The following is an 18571-nucleotide window of genomic DNA, read 5'->3' as shown; positions in this document are numbered from 1 at the left end:
GTGCTTTCATAATCATCAAGCGCTATCCACTTTGATGCAATGCCTCCATCTGCGTATGGAGTTTGCTGGATTAGTGTTTGGTTGCAGCATATGCCATGCTTGCTAAATTCTCAGAGTGGTACACAATTATTTCTGAATTTGCACCGTTGGTACTGGAACACCATTTGCTGTTATATTACTACTATTAAATTATATTAATATGCTATTAAGTTACATTACTTAAGCTAAGCAAGCGTGGATTGTTTTCAACAACTGAGATAGAAAGCCATCTTAATGAGCACTCAGATTGCACAATGGCAGCAATAATCTTGAAGTTCCTAATAACTAGAACACTGGATAAAAAAATCACAGGACAATGGGACAGCTAAAATTAAAGAATGTATTTCAGAATTTAACACAGCAAACAATTGTTCACTTGTTGATACAAAAGTTGGTCAAATGGCAATGTTAGAAAATGGCTTTTTATATTATTTTGTCAATTTTCCTTATGAACGAGGCCCTAAGACAAAGAGAAACATGTACATATACACTAGAAAGGACAGAGATACCACATGAGAACACACAAGTTTTTAAAAATGCTCTATCAAATATAGATTACCATAGCCTAAGATAATTCATCAGGGGCACTATCTCCCAGACTGTCATAGGGTGCTAAACACTTGTGTGGGCTATGGAGAACACAAGCAGGGAGGAACAGAGCTAATACCGTTAGCCCTTACATTAGTATTTTTAAAAACATAGTTTCTTTTTCACGTAGGAAAAGCAGTATACAAATTCCATAAATAAATATTCATAGGTGTAGAAAGTGGCATGGTAGTTGTACAATTGTCAAAATATTTTGGGTCTCTGCTACTAAGTTTAAATGGTCCAGCTCAAACTGGATCTGGGATTTGGAAACCCTGAGTTTGCTTCATATTAAAATAATGCAGTTTGCTGGTGTCTTCAGAAAAGTTTGTGTGTGAGAGAGAGAGTGAATTCTTTAGTACAGTGCATCCACAATTTTCCATCTTGCGTGGGTTTGTGGGTGTATAAAGATAGATAGATAGATAGATAGATAGATAGATAGATAGATAGATAGATAGATAGATGATAGATCCCAAAAGCTAGCAAAATCACTCCAGGAGAAATCTTAGCAAAAATTGAAGGGTCCAGGTGGCAGTGGCATACAGTATGAAACACAAAATCCTCTGAACCTTTAAGTACTCCATTCACTTACAAGAGTTGCCTGGAAGCAATCACAACTCAGAAACCAGCTAGCTCAGATGTTGTTTGTTGTTTAGTCGTGTCAGACTCTTCGTGACCCCATGGACCATAGCACGCCAGGCACTCCTGTCTTCTACTGCCTCCCGCAGTTTGGTCAAACTCATGTTCGTAGCTTCGAGAACACTGTCCAACCATCTCGTCCTCTGTCGTCCCCTTCTCCTAGTGCCCTCCATCTTTCCCAACATCAAGGTCTTTTCCAAGGATTCTTCTCTTCTCATGAGGTGGCTCAGATATCAAGAGTCAATTCTCAGTCTTAGTTTCCAGTGGAACACAGCCAAATAAGCAGCTTCTTTTGTCAATTAACCTATTGTACCATTTACACAAGATAGTATGGCATGAGCCAGCCAGTCATTCTAATAGAAAATTTATACCTGCTTCCAAGTATTTCTGCATTAAACTAAACGAACTGAAAAGAATTCAACTTTGTCTGGATTGTGCCTTGTGTACAGATACATAGTCAGGCCCAAGCAGATATGTTGCTATAAGCTAAGGACCTATCTTCAAAAGTTATCCTCTGGATTTATCTTAAACTACTCACAAATAATCCCAGCCCTTTCTTGCCAGGGTTGCAATTTGTCATCCAGAGGTAGACAGACTGGGCATATTTCATGCATAACAGTGTCTGACATTCAGAAAACATAAGCACGTTTCCTTCTCATGGAGAAGAAAAACACCATCCAGCTGAAAGTTCTCCTGCACAAGCTCAAATACATTTCCAATTCTGATTTGAAATGTGACAGCAGCTGCTTTAGAGCTGCACCATGGAAACAGCACATCAAAGCGCTTCTCCTCCTGGCATTACAGCCAGCAGCTCTTTCTAGCTTTAAAGAGCTACCGGCAAAAAGAAACAGAGACACTTGCACAAGCCCTCCATAGTACAGCCTCATGATCAATAGCACTGAAGTGTCTGCATGGGTATCTTAATCCCTCCCTACCCCAAGAATAGGGCCCATTTTTCATGTCTACACAGAAGTGGCCAATTATAAGATGGGGCATATGCCTAGTTAGAATCATGCAATGACAGCTTTCTGAGGACAGAAAGCCCCCAAAGAGTAAAAACATGCTTAGGGGTCACCTTGATATTGGCTGGTCTTGGTAGCCCATCGTAGCCAATCAGGCTTAGCTTCCATTCCACTGCAATTCATATGCCACCAAAAGCTATATTACTTTGTCTCGCTGTCCATTGTGGCAGAAGGACTTACTTACATACATAAGGGCGTAAATTATGTTCTCATTACATAATTCCACCCCATTCATTTCAATGTAAAAGAAGCACAATACAAATTGGGGGCAGGGGGTAATCAATTATGTTTGTGGACCAATAGCAATAGCAAATACTAATCATATTCACTGGACTGATTTTTTTCCAGACAAGGGACAAATAACTCGTTTTTGTCAGAAATCCCCTTCTACCCTATTTTGTGTTAACTATCTGCTGCATGGCAATTGTGTTTGTGGACCCTTTGATATGCTGCTCAGTGTTTGGCTGGGGTTGATATGGCGTGTGGTCCAGAGAGTATGTACATCAGTTGCAGTACTGTGGGCATCAGGAGAGAAAAAGAAAGAGAGATGTTTATAAAAGAGGGTAAAACAGAAGCATGGGGCTGATTTTCACAACTACTTTCTGGCTACTTTCTGGGCTTCTCTTTTGGTTTAAAGCAAAATAGGTTGAGTGGTTTGGAGTTTGTCACACATCCCATAGTGCACCAAGCTGGCTGTTTATATTAAGAGGCCAGTCCATATGAAAACGGGAACACACAGAGAGGTGCATGGGTTAAAAGAAGCCCAAGAAGCATTCAGTGTGAACTCTCCACAGAACAAAGAAAGAAGGGACAACAGGACATAGGAAAAAGAGTCACACAAAAATGAATAAGTAAATACATAAATAAGATGGTCTGTTCCCAAAATCTGAGTGTTATAAATAGAGTCAGTAGTCCTTGGTGCTCCTGAATTCAGGCATGCTCCATGCCCTTCTGGCTGGATCAGTGCCCCTCTCAACATCTTCCGAAATGGTCTTGATGTCACTACTGAAGGGCAGAATCCTGGCCCGGGACTTGAATGTCATGAGAGAGAGGCTGGTTTTGTGCTTTGTGTTCCATTGCCTTGCAAGCTTCTTTGCCTCTTCTTCCTCTTTGCTCTTCTCCATGGCTTCTTGGAGAACAGAACGAAAAAGCCGAGAAACTTCAGAGACCTCTGGTTCATATTCAGAAACAAGCTGCCGAAATCTATGGGGAGGAAAGAAGCCAAAAAAGCTGGTTCATAACTTGAGGTATAAATCCTAAGGCACAAATATTTGCTCTTTTAATCTATAGTTACAACAGCAAAAATCCTTTTAAGAATAAGATCCCTTTTCCAAAATCAGAATATATTTGTTCATCAAATGGATAATTGACAGCTATTAATCCAATCAAATTTTTGCCATTTAAATAATGAGGTATTCAAATGAACAGGCATGTTAGTTGCATGTTTTTGCAGGAGAGATGAAGAACTAGAATCACCGGTACATCCATTACAGACGTTGACTTGATGATTTTACCACCAATCTTTTTTTTCCCCCTCCACCTTGCTTTGGTTACCATCTGATACAAATTTCTGGAGAGCTTGCAAGTTGGCCTAATAAAAGCTGTATTTCTAATGCGGATTTTGGAATAGATTTATTATGCACTTTCTTCAAGTTATTAACAGAAAGGCTCTCAAAATAGCTCAAGATACCCAGGCTCTATGCTGCATTCACACAAACATAATCAATGTTAGGTCATTTGCATTGTTTCTGTACTGTTCACCCATGTTTGTAAAAGACAGATTATTCTGCCTTATTTATTCCAGTTCAGTTACTCAAACAAAGAAGCAAGTATCTATGCTATCTTTCACCAAGAATTGCCAGTACACTTTGAGTTTCATCTGCATTGCCATAAGAATGTGAAACTGGATTTTAAGAGAAAATGAGAACCAATATTTTCAGCAAAGCTCAGAACACTCCCTTTCAAGCACTACTTAACTGAGATCTTCAGTGACCATGGACATCCTCTTAACCCACTGCAACGGCATTATGATGCTTCTCTGAAACTACAAACTGTGGAAGGTGGGAAAACCAGTATATTTTCCATTTCTGTTGGTGAGTGTACAGCCATAGCCAGAGAAGGTTGACATAAGGCTTCAGCATACCTAATAATGACGGGCCCACAGTAGGAGGGATGTATTTTGGAGCACATATCCTCCAGCTGCAGACGCTCCCCTGGACTGATATCGTAGCTGTGCTTGGGGTAGCTAACTAGCCACCCATAGTCAACACCCGTCTTTATCTTGCGGTACTCGTTCTCTCGTTCCCGCTGCTGCTTCTCAGCTTCCTTGATCTGCCAGCTGAGTTCCATCATAAGAGTTTCCACCACCATTTCTGTTGGGCTCCTCTGAGAAATGCGACTGGGGGGTTCATTCCACCCGAACCAGGAAGCCAGCGACATGTTCACTCTCGCTCTGGCCCCTCACCCTGTAAAAGGGCAAATAGAAAGATGATCACATTCATTTTTGCCGTAAAATCATATAATTGTAGAGGAACCCCAAGGGTCATCCATTACAACCCCCTGCAATGCAGGAATCTCAACACCATCAAATTGGTCCACCATCCCTTTTGAAACCACACTGCACCCTGCTTAGCACATAGCTTTTAGTTTTATTGCTACACCACCAGACAAGGTATGCTTCTCTGACAGGAAGCATACAAACATTTGTGACCAAAATTTTTGGTTTTGGGTTGTTGTTTTTTGCTCAGCTGTTTCTACCAAGAACATGGAAAACTTTATTCTAGTAAGAGGGATTGATGTGAAAATGAATGGTGTGGCTCTTCACCATGCCGGAACTGCAACATAGTATAATTGCCTTATACAGAGTTAGACCAATGGCAACTCAGTATTGTCCTCACTAACTTTCCTCAACCTGGTCCCTTCCAGATGTTTTCCCTACCAGATGTTTTTGGCTACAAATCCCATGCTGGCTCGGGCTGATGTGAGTTGTAATCCAGAACATCTGACCAGGTTGGGGAAGGCTGCTAATGGTTCTTAAGGATTTTAGATCAGAGTCTTTCAATCCTGGGTGTTCCCAAGCAGGGCTTGGAACCAGGAACCATGCAAAGCATGGGCTCTACCATGATAGAACTCCCACCTTGGGGGTCCTTATTTTTTTGGCAGTGAAATGTGACATTTTGGCGAGTACAAACCTTCCCCCAAACAGCAACAGCATAAAATACTAAATAAATAAAAATCTGTGAAATCAGAACACTTCCCCTGCTGGATTTAGGGTTGTGTGGGCGGTTCCCCCACAGAGGGTGCCAAGATCTAAAATTAAGAAGATCCATTGCGGGGGGGATGGGATGTTTGCTTTGCTCAGGCAAAGATGACCAAAGTCCACCCCTGAGAATGGGAAGGTCACATGTGGCTGCTGCAGTGTCTTCCTTTCAAATGGCCATTGAAGAAGCCTAATATTGCTGCACTGAAGCTGAAGGAGCCAAACTTTGTCCCCTCAAAGAAAGAAAAAAGGGGGAGGGTCACCAAAACAAAAGCCCCTTTTGCAGGAAGTGCATTTTCTCCAACCCTCTTCCCCCTGTCTTTCAGGCAGCATAAGAGGGGGATCTTAGGACCCACAACAGCCAGACACTCCCCAAACAGCAAGTGATAAGCGGTCCTTCAGTATGAGAAAACACAGGATATGAATATGGTAACAATTATGCCAGCGATCTAAATGAAAGAAATGTATAGACCTTTGGGAGTATCAGCTGGGCTACATAGGGCTACAGGGGTGGTGGAAGAAAAACAGTACTATGTGCATCCTATTATTTTCCATCTGATATCCGACAGGATACATTCAGTTCTGTTATGGGAGCCAGAGAAAGCCTCGACAATCAGCAGCTGAATAAAAGCTCATGTGAAAATCCTCCTGGTTAATCTCAATACATAATCATCTTGATACAAGGTTGCCATGTGGAACAAGCCTTTTATTCCCGATTGAATTTAGACATCATCATCATCAATAAAAATGCAAGCAAACAATTTCTAAAAGCAATAAAAAATGTGAACACTTTAAAACAATGCAAAATTATGCAAATGCCACTGGAAGCCAGGGTAAAATATGTTATATATTCAAACTAGCAGCTATAACACCAGATGTCAGAACATTAGCAACCCCAATGAAATTTTAAAAATCTTCAGTTTCTGGCACAAGATGCAACAAGAGAAAACCCACCAAATTTCAACTGGGGTGATATTTCTGGGTCAAGGCATCATGACAGAGAAGGTCTCCCAAGACAGGCCTGAGAGCAAAGCCTCCAACATTTATCTCAATACCTAGACAGGCTCATATCAGAGCAAGCAGCCTCTAATATAACCTGGTCCTAAGCCGTTTAAGACTTTTAAAGACTAGAAGCAGCTTTTAATCCAAAAGCTAATACTGTATAGATAGAGCCAATGGAGCTGGCATGACATTGGAGCACTTGCAAGCACCAGCTATTTGAGACCCAGGTCATTTGGGACTTTATATTTCAGTGTTAATATCTTAAATTGGGCACTGTAGTTCAGTGTTTCTCAACCAGTGTGCCTCCAGATGTTTTGGGACTACAACTCCCATCATCCCTAGCTAGCAAGATTAGTGGTCAGGAATGATGGGAGTTGTAGTCCCAAAACATCTGGAGGCACACTGGTTGAGAAACACTGCTGTAGTTAACTGGTAACAAATGCAAATCTTTCAACACTGGCATAATGCATGTCCAGTCAGACACATCAACCAGAAGCCTCGCTGTTGCATGAATTGCAGCTTCCTGTCTTCAACGGCAACCAAAGAGCATGCTGCAATAGTCCAACATGGAGGTTACCAGCTCCCTGTGGCCAAGCTTTCCTTGTGTAGGAATGACTATATCTGGCAAACCAGCCAGAGCTGGAAATAGGCACTCCTAGCCACCAGGGCACAGTGGAGTCAAGGAGTACTTTCAAGCTTTGCACCTGTTCCTTCCAAGGGGGAACAACCCTGTCCAAAATTGGCTTCTACCAACTTCCCAAGCTTGAGATCCTGCAACACATAGTACCTCCACCTTGTCTGAATTCAGGTTAGGTCAATGATGCTGGTGATGTCAGATTGGAGTATAAAAGACAACAGATTGGAGCTGCAGTTCAAGAGCCAACTTCACTGACTGGATACTCAGTTAGGATGATATATGTAAGGCAGGTTTTGCCTCTGCTTTCCAAGGAAGCAATTAAACTCCAAGAGCCCTGTAAACAGTTACAGGCAGCAGTAATAGACCAGAGATGAATTGTTTCAATATAAAGTCTCCCCTTCCTTTTCCTGCTCCTTTCAGTTCCAGGAAACTCATCACAGTGAAGTTAGTGAGCTGGCCCCATTTCCATTCTCTTGCTCTCATGGGGGACGCCACAGATTTTCTTGAGAGCTGCTCTGCTAGTGTTTTTAATTTAAAGTTCACTGTGGGGCTAATCATCAGATTACATACATCGGCTTTTCTGTAAGTAAGGACTAAATAACAAAAACAACGAGAGCTTACAGAACAATTTCCAAATACATTTTCATCTAAGCAATTTATTAGATTCAAAATGTTTTATAGCCAGTTTTTATATTAAAAAATTTCTTAGTTTTCAACTTGGTGCTGTAATAATAATGAACTTTTTTTCAATCATTCAAAGCACTACTGTGGTGCCTCGACTTACGAATTTAATCCATTCCGAAGGAACCTTCGTAGGTCGAAAAATTCGTAAGTCGAAAAGCACCATTGGAAATGGAAAAAATTCGTAATCGAAGCAACCCCATCTAAAAATTCGTAAGTCGAAAAAACCCTATCTAAAACTGCCGTGGTTTCCGTTCAGATGTCAAGAAATTCGTAAGCGTGTGACCATTTGCCCCATTCTTAAGACAAAAAATTCAGTTGTCGAGTCATTCGTAAGTCGAGGTACCACTGTACACTAAATGCAAACATGGCTTTTCTGGGTTGTAAACACCACAAGAAATAACTGGGCTTGAGTTAGTTGCCATGACCTAAGCATCTTTGCTTTGCTTTGGGATTTACAGCAAAATCCCATGCATATCTGCTAAGAAGCAAAACACAGAGAGTTCAGTAGGACTACCTCATAGGCAATAACTAGGTATAGGACTGTAGATTTAGCCACTGCTTAACTTTTCCAGCAGTGTGCCCACAGAGATGGTGTCAAAAATCACACTCGTATGCCCTTTTAATAACATAATGTGTTAGAACTCACAACTTCTAATCCAGTGAACAGGGGTTAATTTCTATAGGGGAGGCGTAAAAGCTTACAGCTGTCTGGAAGTCCTATCTACAAAAGTCTCCAGATACACAGTACTCTCAAAAACCATAATATCAATGGACTGCACTGGCCAGTTGGTGGACTTATGTCAAAAAGCCCAGAGCATTTCCTCTTTGAGAGCCTCAGCAGCTTATTTCATGTTAGAGGCTGGCCTCAAAGTTAGGCAGACTTTTTTTCTGTTGTGGTTGTGGCAGATGTGGAGGAGCCATCCCTCTTCATCTCTTTCAGACACTCCCTTCTCTTGCCGCCCCCCCGCCTCCCCCCCCCCCCCCGCTCAGTGGACTTCCAGAGAATGGGCAGATTACTTAAACACTGTAAAGAGCCATTACCCTCATCACGATCCCCTCTAATGTTTTTTTCTACCTTCTTCAAGTTCCAAACTGCACTAAAGCTCCAGACAGCTTAGAGACCTGAAAAAGAGCACTAATATTAAAGGCTTGGGATACACTGCAACGGTTTGTTGTGGGTCCCCATTTATTATGTTATAAAAGCAGATTTGGATGCCATCATAAACACAGAGAATTGCATAACACACATTCATTGTGTTGCAATTTCTACTACAGCTGAGTCCAAGGCTTTTCTTAGACCATTTTAAACACACTTCTATGCCATTCCAAACATTCTTTTCTTACAAAAGGTGCTGGTTCTTGAAAGAACTGTCACACATAAGAGGTATTCAGTGTCCACAACCAGAACAAGGACAATAGCTTTAAGTGGGTGGTGTGGGATGCATGTAAGTGTGAAAGGACATGTTTTGAAGGCCGGGGAACCAACATGGCACAACATTTGGTGCTCTTTCTGATTGCTACTTAAGCACACCCATCTCAAGCAGACCCAGGTCAGCAACTGCACTTAACAAACTACACATGATATAAAGAAGACGCAGGCTCCGCTTCCCCACTACAAAGTTGCAGCTAGGTAGGGACAAGGCAGAGGGGAGATTAAACTTCCTTTTTCCAGCTGCTTTTCTCCAGAAACTCATTTCCACTGCAACTGAGTCCATGACACTACTGACAACAGGTATGTGTTCAGCAGTTTCCCAAAGTGGTCAGCAACATACATGTCAGAGGAGGCATTTCACAGTAGGTACAGTAGGAACAGAAGTAGGTACAAGTGTAAACTTTCTGCCATGTAATGTTGTTGTTGTTGTTTAGTCGTGTCTGACTCTTCGTGACCCCATGGACCATAGCACGCCAGGCACTCCTGTCTTGCACTGCCTCCTGCAGTTTGGTCAAACTCATGTGCCATGTAATAGGCACATGGTAAAATACATGGGATTGCATGCTTTTTCTTCCTTACCACTCTGGAGGCAGCAGAAACACACAATGCAGAGCCAGGGACATGTTCATTTCTGAAATAGTAGCCCTAAGACTACTTGGTGTGTGTTGATGCTTTTAGGTGGGTGCTTTTTAGAGAATGTAAAAAAGTGTGAACAATAAAATAATCAACATGATTGAAAAGTAGGTTTAAAATAGCCTTTAAAAAGCACACAGTGATGTGAGGTGGCAAGCTTTCCATTGCTATTCCCCCCCCCCCACAGAAATGTTTCCATTTAGAAATGCATCTGTTTCATAAAGTTAATTAGGAACTTAATGAATACCAGTCAAATTGAGGCAACTTCAATCGGCAAAATACCAGTCAAAAGTTGTGGTTGTCTCCAAGGAAGCAAATATATTTATGCCCACAGCGTAATAATAATTTCTAAGTTAAGCATGGGATTTCTTTGAATATAGCCACTTTCTTTCTTTAGCCTGGTCCTCTCTAGATGTTTTGGATCCTGTGATCAGTGGAGTTGGGAGTCAAAAACATCTGGAGGGCACTAGGTTTAGCATTTAGGCCACAGAAAACAAGTATTACTCATCTCCCCACTCAGACCAAGTATCAAATAAACTACTTTTGGATCTCAGAAACAGTTGAGATATTTTTGCAAAATGTAAGAATTAACCTACAGTACTTCTTTGTTTTGTTTTCCAAATATAAAGGTTAACCAAACCATGCTAGGTCAGATCCCAAAGTATTTATGACAGTAGAAACTTTTATAGGAAAATCTTCAAGAAAGCCTACACATTACAAAAACATTTGCAAACATGCAAATCATTCCTATGAACTTGTCAGGGAGCCCAGATGACTCAGTGACAAACCCAGGTTTCCCCAGTGTAATGTACACATTTAAAATGCAACATCAGAAGCAGCCTTCAGCTGATGCAAACTGACATTTGCTGTAATCCAATAAACTGATAGCCCTAGCTGTGGATTCAGGAGAGGGCAATACCAGTAAAAATAAACAGAAACTGAGAATAGAAATGGTGATAAGAAATCTTTTTGCCCAAAACCTTTGCAAAGGGGGGGGGGTGTTTTTCTTTTTTGTTTCTAAATGTTTGTGGTAAAACTCAGCACACTGCATGCTTATTAAAGCAAAACACAATCATCTGCCCAGACTCAAGAGTTATGTTTATGCCAACCTCTCATTGTCGTCTTACTAAAAACATTTTAAAAAATAATCATGTGCAGTTTTTATTAAAGGCTTGCCTTAGCATCGCTAATATGAAGAGGGTGGATTTCAATATGCCACACAGTAGCACAGAAGTGTTACTTCGAGTTACGATGCATTATACCAGGGGTTAGTAACCTTTTTCAGCCGTGGGCTGGTCCACCATCCCTCAGACCATGTGGTGGGCTGGACTATATTTTGAAGGAAAAAATGAACAAATTCCTATGCCCTACAAATAACCCAGAGATGCATTTTAAATAAAAGGACACATTCTACTCATGTAAAAACACGCTGATTCCCGGACCGTCTGCGGGCTGGATTTAGAAGGCGATTGGGCCGCATCCGGCCCACGGGCCTTAGGTTGCCTACCCCTGCATTATACCGATGACCACTTGGCATGCCCACAGGAGTTAGCTGCCTTTCAATAATAGCTGTACTGATTCTTCAAAATGAGAAGGCAGTCTTGCAGATTCTCCCCACACTCACACACTTAATCAGCTTCCACTACTACACAAGTGAAGGTATTTTCACTGTGTTCATTAAAAATCTTCATTTGACTGATGCAAATAAATGCAACAAAAGCCCAAACCCACTTTTCCCACTGAAAAGTATTTTGGGGAGGTAGACTTGGAACTGGGAAGTTATGGGCAGGTAGAGATTTAAACAGTTCTCCTCCCTTCCACTTTTCTATTATAAATTCCCCACCACTATGAAAAATAGCCAAAGTGCTCTTATTATAGTCAGCAGTGGCCAAAGTAATTATAAACCAATGTTTCCTTTAAATGCAAGCTGACTGGAACTGCCAAAAACAGATACATATATGTACAAGCTTGTGCTACATAGAAACAAAAAATTCAAGTCAGAAACTCACAATTTTGTAGCTCATCTCAGCAATTAACTCACAAAATGCCACAATTCTCTCGGTCCCCATTCCCCCACCTACAATAAGGAGATAATATTACTTGGTATACCACGCACAACTATTGTAGATTACTGAGATAAAGTATATGGCATGATTTAAACACTTGAAGATATAGATAACAGGAGAATGGTTAAAGGAAAAGCTAGGAGCACAGGAAGCTGCCCAAGTTGGTTTATCTAGTTCTGAATTATCTACTTTTCAGTGTTCCAGGCAAGAGCCTCCAACACTTTTGTGTGTTTCAGACAAGAGTCCTTCCCAGCCCTACCCAGGGTTGCTAAGGATTTAACATGGAACCTTATGCATGCAAAGATTCTACACTGCCCATTCAGCTACAGCCCTTCCCAAAACTGACTTCACAATTCTTTTGCTGTAGCAGAAATCCAAAGACAATCAAGAAGACTAACAGATGTTAAGATTGCATCACAAAATGCTGTTCTGATATAATCTGAAGGATCTGGGGTGATGCTTCCAGTACCAGGGATTATGGAGTTAAACCTAAAGATACACTATTGACTCATCCAGTTGTAATCCTCACTTATTCTAATTGGAATCCATAGTTACAAAGTGGTGAGTCAAAGATCCCAATTTAGCTCTCAAATCCTTCTGTTCTTTTTTTGGGGGGGGGGATCATTTGTATCTCTACAGTAGTTCTCATATAAGAGCCATAGCTCAGTGATAGAGCATCTGCTTTGCTTGCTGTAAGTCTCAGGTTCAATCCCTGGCATCTCCATTCCCCTAGAAAGCCACTGTCCGTGTAGACAACACATTTAAAAAAAAAGTTTATTTTTTCAGTTTTTTGAATATTTACAAACATAAAAATTACAAAAACACAAATCACATACAGTGGACGCTCGGGTTGCGAACGTGACCCGTGCGGGAGGCACATTTGCAACCTGCAGCGCCGCATCTGCGCACACTCAGGTCGCAATTCGATGCTTCTGTGCATGCGTGAGCACCAAAACCCGGAAGTAACCCATTCAGGTACTTCCGGGTTCGGCGTGGGACGCAACCTGAAGCATCTGTAACCCGAGGTATGACTGTACATTTCTAATACACATATATTTGACTTCCCTCCCCTCCGTTTGTGGTTTCTTTTTAGTTTTAATTTTCATACTGCATTTTCTACATTACTCCATCTTTAAGTTAGTCTTTATTTTATCTTAATAATATGTTTAACTGCTTGTTTGCATACATGAATTTTTCAAATATTCCACAAATTTCCCCCAATCTTTAATAATGTTCTTCTTCTTGGTTGCTTATTGCACCCGTTAACCTTGTCATTTTGGCATGATCCATTAATTTAATTAGCCACTCTTCCTTGGTTGGTACATCTTCTTTTCATCTCTGGGCAAAAACCATTCTAACTGTAATAATAATAATAATAATAATAATAATAATAATAATAATAATTTTATTTATACCCCACCCTTCCCAGTCAGGGCGGCTAACAAAAATAATATCAACACAAGTATAAAAGAAACAATTCAGTTAAAATGCAGATTAATACAATGTTAAAATTCAATTTTAAAATTTAAAATCTACAAATAAGATAAAACCATTATGAGATAAAACCTTAGGGGAGGGTAACCGTGGGGTCAGACTGCGTCAGTCCAAAGGCCAAACGGAACAGCTCTGTCTTGCAAGCCCTACGAAAAGATGACAAATCCCGCAGGGCCCTAGTCTCCTGGGACAGAGTGTTCCACCAGGTCAGGGCCAGTACTGAGAAGGCCCTGGTCCTGGTCGAGGCCAGCCTAACCACCTTGTGACTCGGGATCTCCAGGATGTTATTATTTGTGGACCTTAATGTCCTCTGTGGGTCATACCGGGAGAGGCGGTCCCATAGGTACGGGAATATATAAACAATTTCTTTTAGAATATATAAACAATTTTTTTGTCTTTTGGTATCTCAGTATCTATGATCCTGAGAAGAAAAGCTTCTTTTTATTAAATGTTATCTTAAACATTTTCTTCAATTTGTTATAAATCATTTCCCAAAAAGGTTTTACTCTCTTACAAGACCACCACATATGATAGAAAGTACTTTCTTTGTCTAACATTTCCAGCATGTGTTTGATTTTGATTTATACATTTTTGCCAATCTGCTAGGAGTTAAATACCATCCGTACATCAATTTCATGTAGCTTCCTTTCAGTGTATAACATGCTGTAAACTTTAGGTCTACATTCCACGACTTCTCCCACGCAGCCATTTCAGTATTATGGCCTATATCTCTTACCCAGTGAATCATCACCAACTTTACCTGCTTGTCTTTCGTTTCCCATTCTAATAACAATTTGTACATTTTGGAAATCACTTTATCATTATTCCCTAATAACTCTCAAACAGTGTAGACAACACTGAATTAGATTGACCAATAGCCCGACTAAGACAGTTTATTGTACAGGTATTCCAACCCATGATTTAAGCCCAACATGTCAAATTCAAAATTCCCTTTTCTAGATAGCTTAACTACACATCAATTAGATCTTAAATGTGAAGAAAAGCATCTCAAAAGTGTTCGAAATCGGAATTATCTTCAGACCTTTCCATGACCCACTTATGCCAAAGTATTCCAGTTTAAACTGATGTAATCCCTTTGCAGTCAATGAAATTAAATCAGCTTATCCCCACCAAGTCCATGGGATATGATGGTCTGAGAAGAATTCCAGCAATGCACTCCATTGAAGCTTATAGCTCTTAGAGCCATGGATCAACTAGCCACATAGTCTACCAACACCATAATCCTCTGGTAGAAAGGATGGGACTACAGCAATGGCACAATATATAGTGACTTGGAATTCCTTCAGCTAAGGGGCAAATGGGGAAATGATCCAATGTTCTTATTTTGGCTTCAGAAAAGCAGTTTTGGTGGTTGTGATTTTGAGTGGAAAAGCTGTGGTTATGTAGAGATAGATATGTTTTTATCCCCTTTCTGCATCTGCTTTGTTACTCTCCAGAACCCTCCCTCCCTATATTTCCCTCTTTCGAGGTTCCAGATGCATCCTCATCCTTGCACACATCTGGAAACCTATTGGGATAAAAAGAGTTGGAACAGTGAAAAAAATGGAGTAGGAAAATGTCAGTTAGGGAAAGGGTTAAACAAGAACTCATGCTTCTCTGCTTAAACAGCACAGCTTCCAAGTTACTTAGCAAAAGATCCACTAAGCTATTGTTAAACTCATTTGCATCCTATATTTTCAGAGGCTGATAAGGGCTGTTGGTTCTAGCCTACTTCCCAGGAATCCTATTCCTCCCGCAGTACTATCATACCATGCAAGAATATGTATGAAGGCAGTGGCAAATTCACTGCAGAAAAGTGATATGATTTTTCAATGCACCTTGGACATAATCAATATGTTAGGCAAATTATACCTGTCCAAAGAAGCTTTGAAACCAGTACAACTCCTTATCTCAGACTGAAACTTTTTTAAAAAGCTACACTTGGACCTCCTTTTTTTATAAAAAAAATGCAACGTAGTTTTTATTGTTATTTTGAAATATATATTATTAAATGCATGCAAATTATTTAAATACATGGCTAATGGAGAAATCATTCCCCCAAACTATAGCACAGAAGGAGAGAGTGAGTGAAGAGACTGCAGACAACGACCAATTGATGACTGTGCACATGCACTGCTGCAACCCAGAAGTGGCCGGAAAAGGGGGTGGGATAGGCTTACACACACAGGGGTCAGGAACACAACCCTCATGCAAAACAGTTGTTGCCTGTACAACGCCTCTCCATAGGCTCAGCTGAGAGACCATAAACATGATTGCCACAATTTTTAGACATTTCTACTGCAGCTGGTGATTACAAGAACTCTGAAGCAAAGAACTAGTGTTCAATGTTGCTTTTGCTCCTTCTTCCCTCCTAATCCCTTTTACTTTTGTGTCATGTCTTTGGCTACAAATCTGAGGGTCGGAGCTGTCCTATTACTGATATTTGGTTTCCAGGCCCAATTCAAAGTGCTGGTTTTTACCTATGAGACCTTAAACGGCTCGGGACCACTGTATCTCTCCCCATATTAACCAATCCAGACACTGCAATAATCATTTGATGCCTCCTCTTTCTGTGCCTCCTCCATGAGAAGCCTAGAGGGTGGCAACATGAGAAGGGGCCTTTTCTGCAGTGGCTCCATTTGTGGAATGCTCTCCCCAGGAAGGCTCACCTGGCGCCTTCATTACATATCCAAGGTGCCAGGTGAAAACATTTCTTTATAACCAAGAAGTTGGCTGATTAACATTCTGTGGCCTTTTAAACGTGTTTGTGGGAGGAGAAGTTATTGGTTTGTTTCTGCTTTTTGGTTTCTTTGGCTTGGTTTCTGTTTCTGCTTTTGCTTTACAGTATTTTGTGTTCTAACTTTGTCAATAGGGATGGTGGGACATCTGGAAGACACCATGTTGGTTGCCACTGCACTAAATAGCTTTCTTTACAAAAAAAAAAAACACACACAGATCAAGCCAGCAGCGTTTTAACATTATTATTTCAATACATTGTTATACCATTGGGTTTTCCTTTAAAAATGACAGATATTCAATCCAGATAATTTTTTGAGAGTATGTAATGGAGAGCAGTTTTTCCTGACAACATGACAAATAATTTCTACCTTACAACATTCTCATGGCAGCATGAGCTTATCTGGGAGATTTCTATAAATAGCTTTAAAATAAAGCTATTGGAGCTAAGCACCTATTTACAGGCGAACAGCCATGATTTGAATCCTATCAAAAAGCCATTTTAGATTTGCAGTCACTGAATTCAAGAATTAACAGTGCCTAGATTATCGCTTTCTACCAAATGAACAAAAAACACATTTTAGTTTCATAGAAGCTGAAGATATATTTATCCATTTTTTATTGAAGATTCAAGAAAGAACTAGACTATGTTTATTTCAAATACCAAATATCTTATCAAAGTTAAGAGAGCACTGGTGCAATATTGTGGATGTTGGATGATACCGTAATGAGCTTTGGTCTGTGAATCATGACCTCAGAATTTTGCCGTAATTCCCATTAAGGAACTTCAGGTAAACTCTACTCCTGGCTAAATTCCCCATCTTTCGAATTAAAACAAAAGAGACTTGCCCCTCAGGAATGGTGAGAAGAGAGTCAAGGCATGGGATTGTAGGGCTCTTTGCACACATATAGCCTGTATATTTGCACACATATTGCTAGACATTAATATGTCTTTGGAACAGATGGTTGATGTTTTGAACTCTAGCACTGTTTAAAACAACCTGTTGGGGAAAGTAAGGAAAAAGACATCATCCCCCCCCCAAGCTGGTACGCAACACCCACTTATGTGCCTCAAAGCGGGGGGGGGCAGTTGCAACCAGAAACACCCTCTATACATGGGTGCAGTCAGGATTTATGTTTGGGGGGGGCAGGACACCCACCTGTCAACATCCTCTGTCTAGCAGATTCGGAATGTCTCAACAACAGTTGTTTCAAATTTCTTTTGACCCCAGGTGCTCAGGGTCAAAAGAAAACCAGGAAAACCCCACTGTCAAAATCTTTCTACTTTTTTATTATTTACTTGATTTGGCCTGGAGCAGCTGCAACCCCCATCCCACCCCCGGTTACGCCCCTGCCTCTCTATATGCCTACGAAACTCCAGATGCGTTTGTTAGCGCTCCATTCCATCGTTACCTGTGGAACCGAGGAGCGGCTCCATCGCAGGGGCGCAACTCAAGAGCCAAACGCCGCCGACTTCCAGCCGGACTCGCTGCAAAGTGAGCCTCCCACCGGGCGAAACGGGATTGAGCAGACGCAAACGCTGCGCGCATCTGTCCACAAGTCGGAGCTTGCGCCGAGAATGCCCACTTTAAATAAAAAGTGAGGCGCGCGAAGCCCCCCCCCCCAAAAAAAAGTGAGGCGCGCGCATTGCCAAACTTTCGCCTCCGCCCCTCAGGCGGCGCGACTGGACTGCAGCCCTTCCTCACCTGGTGCCTGGCGGAGACGGAGCTGAGAGGAAGCTGCCCGGAATCCAACCCGACGGAGGACGAAGTCCCGAAGAGCCTCTCTGCCGAGGAGGTGAGAAGCGAGGGGGAACCTTCCCTCAGCGCTCTCAAGCGCCTTCTCCCGCCCCTGGCGCCCGAATCGGCGAGAGTCTTCGACTCTTCCCTCAGCGACACCCGCCTTTTGCCTGCATAATCAGGGCGCGCCCAAAGAGTTTCCCCGGCTAGGCCCCGCCCCGCCGGGTTCCTGATTGGCCGTCGCTATAGCGACCGACCGCCCTAAGCCGCTTGTCCCTTATGGCGGGAGGAGTTTGGTCGAGTAGGCCCGGAGCGAGGGCAAGCGGGAGTCACAGGGATGGCAACCCCGGTGAGGGAAAGCACTGGGCTGTCGGCCCGCTCTGTTCTGGAGTGCCGTCCAAGTGAAGCAAAAATGTCCCCTAGGGAAATCCAGGCAAGGTGGGGACTGGGAGTGCAAAGAAAGCGATCCCCCCCGAGCTGCTCAAGATGATGCCCGCAGTGCTAGCCATATGAATGGCACATGTAATATTGGCCAAAAAAAAAAAACACCACAAAACTTGTCAGTATGTTTATGTGTGCTTTATAATTAAGATGCCCTCAAAAG

The 18571-nt window shown here is 41.7% G+C and overlaps 1 protein-coding gene across 2 annotated transcripts; it reads right to left on the bottom strand.

The window, feature by feature from the left end:
- Positions 1-365: 365 nt before the first annotated feature.
- Positions 366-18139, bottom strand: RD3 (RD3 regulator of GUCY2D). Of its 2 annotated transcripts, none has more exons than XM_035111276.3 (3): positions 17935-18139; positions 4429-4750; positions 366-3488 (listed from the first exon to the last, which is right to left on the bottom strand). In XM_035111276.3, the coding sequence occupies exons 2-3, from the start codon at positions 4722-4724 to the stop codon at positions 3191-3193; spliced, it is 594 nt and encodes a 197-aa protein (XP_034967167.2). In that variant the 5' UTR covers positions 4725-4750; positions 17935-18139; the 3' UTR covers positions 366-3190. The 2 variants fall into 2 exon arrangements, with proteins under 2 accessions (XP_034967167.2, XP_088522848.1); XM_088666722.1 differs by lacking the exon at positions 17935-18139 and adding an exon at positions 11942-12009.
- Positions 18140-18571: the final 432 nt, after the last annotated feature.

This window comes from Zootoca vivipara, chromosome 3 (assembly GCF_965207765.1).
Source record: "Zootoca vivipara chromosome 3, rZooViv2.hap1.1, whole genome shotgun sequence".
In the NCBI taxonomy this organism is placed as follows: domain Eukaryota; kingdom Metazoa; phylum Chordata; class Lepidosauria; order Squamata; family Lacertidae; genus Zootoca; species Zootoca vivipara.
The sequence above is the reverse complement of the archived record's forward strand: the minus strand, read 5'-3'. Positions and strand labels throughout refer to the sequence as shown.